This window comes from Zerene cesonia, chromosome 24 (assembly GCF_012273895.1).
Source record: "Zerene cesonia ecotype Mississippi chromosome 24, Zerene_cesonia_1.1, whole genome shotgun sequence".
NCBI lineage: Eukaryota > Metazoa > Arthropoda > Insecta > Lepidoptera > Pieridae > Zerene > Zerene cesonia.
In genome coordinates, this window is record NC_052125.1 from 1,960,087 (window position 1) to 1,967,020 (window position 6,934).

Below are 6,934 nucleotides of genomic sequence, written 5' to 3' on the forward strand. Positions count from 1 at the left end.
TAAAAAAAAATCGTTTTATTTAATTTTAATTTTCTTTAATACGATATCAGTGTTATGATAATTTATATATTGCATTTCCAATGTATATATGTATTTAATATGAAATATTATCTGTATATTGAAATATATTACTTGTAAATATGACGGTTGTCATTATTTTAGTACCAAATAATTTTGACGGATTTAAAACACGTTCTATTGGATAAATTTTTACAAAAAATTTAATTCGCTTCTTCGCATAATATGAAACAAATGTTTATGCCTTTTTTCGAAACGGTGTTTAACCGATGTTCCCAAAAAAGGGGCAAAATTTTCAATTCGACCTTTTGTTTGTTTTATTACTCGATAACTCTGTAGTTTTTGATTGGGGTCATTTTTTTTTTGTTTGATAGGAAAATGTCTTCGTTGGGGTACTATTTTAAAATCTGGCGTGGTGCTTTCCCCCAGGGTTGTCAGTGACCTTTTGGAGAAATGAATTATTAATTAGATGGTGATCATCCTACTTCCTACTATCCTATACTATATATGTGTGTGTGTTTGTTGCTCTTTCACACAAAAACTACTGAACCGATTGGTATGGTATGGTATGATTGTAGCAATTGTAAACGGAATGAAGTACGCCGAGTGGAAACATTTAATATTGTTGTCGACTAAAGTAGGCGGTTATTGTAAATGTCAACATTTTTTTATACCAATACCAACAAAAGGGCAAACCAGCCTTCCTCCTTCCTCCCCTCTTTCAAAGCTGAGGTTAAGAGGGCCCCCTGAGCTCCGGGGCCCTGGTACACTGCACCACCTGGCCCTATGATAGCTACGCCATTGGGGCAAACGATGCAACTGATGGTAAAAAAAAAATTTCTTTATTTGCCTTCACAATCATAAAACTACTGAGTAGTACATATTAGCATTGTGAAAGACTAGTGTCTGAAGTAGGTCGTCAAAGACCTGTAGTACAGATCACTAGCCCCCCCACTAGCACTACTAGTAGGAAAGGTAATGTGATACAATTAAGAAGAATAACAAAAATTGCACTTAAGCTAAAATTTAAAATACAGTTCTTATATAATTTAATTTAATGCGTGACCCTATGTGTGTGCGTGCTTGTGTGTGTGTGTGTGTGTGCGTGTGTAGGTGTGACTGCGTGCTTGCCGAAGATATGTATATGAGTGAAATAGAGGATTAGCTTTTTATGGTAAGTGATCACCGCCGCCCATAAGCAATCACAATGTTGGGGCATTGCGATTGATTTGCCGGCCTCTTAAGAATTTATAAGCTCTTTGGAGGAGTCCATATCGAAGGAAGCTGGAAATACTGACGCAGGCAAGCTGTTCCACTATTTTGTGGACTCAACAACTCGCGTAGTACAAGATATCTAGAAAATATAGGTTATATTTTTTGTTAAAGAGTTAATATGAGAAAACGAATAGCTAGAGCGATCTTATTTCCTGTACTGTAAATAGTAGGTTTATAGATTTCTAAAGCTCCTGTAAAGTTTACCCTGATGCTAATGTGACGCCACTATAATTTAATGCATTTTTAAGTATAAAGATGATTCTCCTTACCACTACCCTCCATAGTACAAGAGAATAAATTTAATGTAGATTAAACCGAAGCCGGGACATGCACGCAGATAGTAACAATGCCCTCTGTTATTGAACTCGGTCAAAATAATGTGTTATCGCATAGTTTCACCGATCGTATAACAATGAAGTATTATGTGTCGCTTATAACATTCCGTTTTTGATGATTTCACTTTCTCAGTTACAATTAGATCGGTTTGGGGTTCCGTGGTTAAATCGCTATCTAGTATAAAGCAAAGTCGCTTCCCGCGTCTGTCCCTATGTATGTATGTTTAGATTTTTATAACTGCACAACGGATTTTGATAGGTTTTTTTATTGATACGATTGATTCAAGGGGAAGGTTTATATGTTTAAACTGTTAAACTAATATGCGAATTTTACGCGTGCGATTTATTCAAAAATGGGGCAGCATGAGATTATTTAGGGTGTTACATGCATATATGTCTTCTATTTTAGTAGAAAGCCTTTTAGAAACCTCATTTTCTACCATATTTGCGAGTTTACCTTTTATCGCCCCGTATGTATGGATAAACAACCTTAAAAAATATTCAATTTAAGTTTGATCAAACTGCATACAGTGAGCACATTTGATTAAAATCGGTTGAGTAGTTTAGTAGTCCATCACAGACATGCAACGTGACACGTAATCTATATTAATATTACAAAGCTGAAGAGTTTGTTTGAACGCACTAATCTCAGGAACTACTGGTCCGATTTGAAAAATTCTTTCAGTGTTAGATAGCCCATTTATAGAGGAAGGCTACAGGCTATATGTGCCACGGGCGAAGCCGGAGCCGCGAGTTCATATATATAAAGATTAATTATATACAGAACCACGCAAATTTTCTATCAAATCGTGCTTTCTAAACTGAATTAATACAATTGCCGCATTCCATAGATTGACGGACCACCGCTCGGTTCTATCACGCGACGGTTTACTTTCATTCCGCGTTACTGACTCTGATGCAATTGGTTCAAAAAACTAATTAAAATAACTTTCCAGGTAATGTTTTTAATAGTAGCTTTCGCCCGTGGTTTTGTCCGCTTAATCGTAGATGGGAGAGACAGTACCGGGGTTTTCACCGTAAAGTGCCCGCACCTGTAAGATTTACGAGATAGGAAATTATCCTGTGTCCTTTCTTAGGTCACAAAATCCTACTATCCTACTAATATTATAAATGCGAAAGATTGTAAGGATGTGTGCGTGCGAAAGTTTGTACGTATGGCTGTATGTATCTATGGATGTTTGTTACTTTTTCACGTAAAAACTACTGCATTGAAATTTGATACGTAGACAGCTGGACAACTGGAATAACATATAGGCAACTTTTTATCCCGATATTCCAACGGGATAGGGACTTACGCGGGTGAAACCACGGGGCGCAGGTAGTATCATCTAAATCGGTTCAGTGGTTAGGTGTGAAGAAGAGACGGTTATTTCTTTCGTTTTTATATGTAGGGACAAAATTTTAATGCCTTACTTAGCTTTGTTAACGGTTCTACAGTAATAAAATTCTGTATGTTAATCATTTATTATCTTAGTCATCCGTCAACCTTTACAAACTTTTGTATGTGGTAGTCGGGCACGTTTGGCACGAATTGGGCCAGCTCGCACCGGGGAAGTACCACACCCCCACAGAAGACCGACGTGAAATAGCATTCTGCTGTGTTTCGTTCGGTGAGTGGGGGAGCCGGAGGGCCATATCCTTTTCCTTCCCCTTCCCAGTCCTTTCCTTTAATCCTCTCGCCAATCCTTTCTCAATCCCTTCCCAATTTAAAGTCGTCAATCCATTTGTGAGGCGTAAGGTCTGCAATAGACCTTACGCCTCTCCAAATGTTCATGGGCGGTGGTAGCGCTTACCATCAGGCGTCCCACCAGCTCCATTGCCGACTGTGACATAAAAAAAAACTTTCGTGTTCATAAATATAAAACAATGTACACTTAATTACATTATGTATTATTCGTACAAACGTAAGACTAGACATGTTTTATCTTTATTTATAAAACATTGAAATAACTTATACCGGTTATTTTATATTATACTAGCTGCGCCCGGCGGTTTCACCCGCGTGAGTCTGTATCCCGTAGGGGATAAAAAGTTGCCTATGTGTTATACCAGTCCCAGCTATCTACGTACCAAATTTCATTGCAATCGTTTCAGTGGTTTTGCCGTGAAAGAATAACAAACATCCATAGATACATACAGCCATACTTACAAACTTTCGCGTTTATAATATTAGTAGGATTAGTCATGGATTATATTACAAGCCAATGTTTTGGATAACTTTTTCGAGCCTACAATCTCTCGAGATATCATTACAATAAAATTATAATTCAACGGTTTTTACGATGTTACGGCGATGTATAAATTGATTCTTTTTTAAGATTTAATAATAAAATTACTTTCAATTTACTTAATAGCAATAATAGGGAGGGCAATTGTTCTATAATCTATGAGAATGTATGTTGATACATAGCAGTATAAAGCCGGTTACACATAGTGTTTGTGCTTAAAACTCATCTTGAGATTTTTTTTAATATAATGGGGAGCAACTGAGCTGGTGGTTCACTTGATGGTAAGCGGTCATCACCGCCCATGAACGTTGGCAGAGGTAGAGCCACTGCAGATGGGTTATCCGTTTTTTGAGCTGTAAGGGAAAAGGAAAGGATTAATGACTGAAGGGAAGGAATGGACTGGGAAGGATGAGGAAAAGGAAATGGGCCATTTTGACCTTGTTGTAATGAAAATATATTATGTCTATGTAGTCGTGTCAGTTACACAACTTATTGGTCGAAAATGGCTGTACGGATTAGGATAAATGTAAAATTTTTGAAAAGTGCAAAAATCTCTTGCTGGGACAAAACGGAGGCAAGCAACTATATATATAAAAGAAGTTGTTTATACCTCTTAGCATTTCAGAACGGCTCATGAGATTTAAATTACTTTTCTGTTCGATAGACAGTTTTTTTTTTCCACTAAGATTAAGATAATTACTGTTGTAAAAAAAGGAAAACATTCAAGACTGTCTATGTACAAAAGATAAGGACATCTTATAAATTAAAGTCGTATATTATTAGCCTTTTTATTTTGCGTTAAAATTAATATAATACTGTGTGGTAGGAATTTAGGACGATTTACAGTAAATATCTCAGAAGAATCGCTAATAAACAAGTTCTGAGGTGCTATATGTTTTTGATTTTATTTGATTTGAAATTGTGTAGCTTTAATAAAGTATCAAACTTACAACTACTGTAAATTGTCTTTGGTAAGAAATGCTTATTTTTTTTATTAAATACGAATCATTTGGCATGAAAATAATAAAATAAATTGATGTACTGAACTTTAACTAAATAAATATTCTTTGACGAATAATATTTTTCATTATAAATCCTTTTTACAGAATAAATGTACATTACAATTGACTTACTGTATGTGGGAGTCGAGCACGCTTCAGCACGAATTGGCCCAGCTCGCACCGGGGATTATAAATGAGATAGTTTTTTTGTTTTGATGTTGTCCGTCAATGAAGGCTGAAACTACATAACGGATTTTGATGAAATTTAGTATACAGATAGTGTATGAACTGACTTAGGTGAAAGGGTACTTTTTATCCCGATTGAATGCTCCCTTGGGATAAAACAGGAATCTTGATATTCGGGCGGAACCGGGACGAACGTCTAATATTTATAAAAATATATGATATTAGTATGATTCGGTTCAGTCAAAAAGAATGGTGTAATAATAGGTGGAGGTTATTATGGTTAGGCATTCTTTTGTTATAGTATTATGTTATCTGTGCTATTATTTCACGAAAAACAGCTGTGATTGTAGACTACTTTTTATTTAGGCGATTTTAAACTCAGTATAAAGTGAATAAAGATCGGCCTTCATCAATATAGCTGAAATAGACACTATATTTATAACATTTCCAAATACAAAGACAACTGGATAATGTTAGTTTACCCACTTATTTAATTTGGTGAATGAACTCTGTTGACCTGCGGAACAACGGTACTCACTCACATTACTAGGAACCTTGCTTAACCAGATTTACCTATTGGATTGAGAAAAGAAATAAGATTTTAATGGATATACAATATTAATTACACGTGTGTCATTATTGAAATACAATATTCAAGAAACTTTCTTCGTAACAATGATTGATAGGCGACTTTCAAAAGTTAACATAACAAAAAATAAACTGAGTCCCAAATACTTGAATGCAAAATTATTCTTTTCTATAGCGCTCGTACTTTGTTACGTAAAGAAAATTAAAGGGGGCACTTTCGTCGTTTCCCCCGTTTTCAAATCCGTTACCTTAGTCACGGTTATTCTTTGCGCATTTATTTCGATCACGTTACTGGGATGCATGTTTAAAAAGCGAAAGTTAAAGATCACAGTTCTATGTTGTCTGTATTATACCGTGTGTACTCGGCACAAGTCGAGGTCAGAGAAAGAAGAAATGGCGGGAAATGGGAATGCACTGTCAGTTTTGACACAGCGCTTGCAGCGAAATGATGTGTGTGTCGTTAAACACCCCACAGTATTTGTGCTATAAAACCCCTTCTTAAATGCAACGATGGATATAAAAGATATTATTAAGTGGTTCATACCCTGTTTTCACGTTTTACTACTGGCGGGTTCTAGAAAGATGACTCTGTGGTTGACTTTCCTCGCTTCGTTTTTACTTTTTTGTCCCAGTTACGCGGCAAAATTAAACGGTGCTAGTGACGTAGGTTTAAGTAATAGTTATTTGAATGCCAAAGTATTTAATATTAGTGAGAATAAATATAATTTAACGAGAATTAATTATGGCTCTGGGGCAATCGAGGACCATGATAGATCGAATGTGCAGGAAACCTCGGTTGGTAAGTAAATATTGACTTAATCTCATGATCTCGAAATATTTTATTCATCATTCGTCACATATTTATATTTCAAGACGATATCTTTAATCTGTTATAACGAACATTATAATAATAAAGAAATTAAAATCAAAAACTATAATATTTACAGGTGACATAAACATAAATATTCTTTCGGGTAATATAACAACACATGGTGCTCATTATTTAAGCCTTATGGCATTTTATGGCTTATTGCAAGGCATAGACAAACCAACAAGAGACAAGACATGTATCGATCATGTTATGATCAAGACTCCGCTAAAATGGCAAACTGTTGTGTTTGACCAACTGACAGATCACTCTCACATTCTTTTATTAATAAATGACAGCACAATAACGAAGGATACAAGCACTTTTTCAAAAACCAAATTAAATTATGACATGATCAAGGAACAACTGTCTGAGATAGATTGGAATGAATACTATCAGATAACAGATTCTAAC

At 35.5% G+C, this 6,934-nt stretch overlaps 1 protein-coding gene across 1 annotated transcript in view; it reads left to right on the top strand.

Moving 5' to 3' along the window:
• Positions 1–6,063: 6,063 nt before the first annotated feature.
• The window catches only part of LOC119836424, a 9,566-nt gene continuing 8,695 nt past the window's right edge, over positions 6,064–6,934 (top strand). The window contains exon 1 of the mRNA XM_038361740.1: positions 6,064–6,451. Within this exon, the coding sequence (XP_038217668.1) occupies positions 6,163–6,451 (289 nt within the window). The 5' untranslated portion in view covers positions 6,064–6,162. The remainder of the gene's footprint in view (positions 6,452–6,934) is intronic.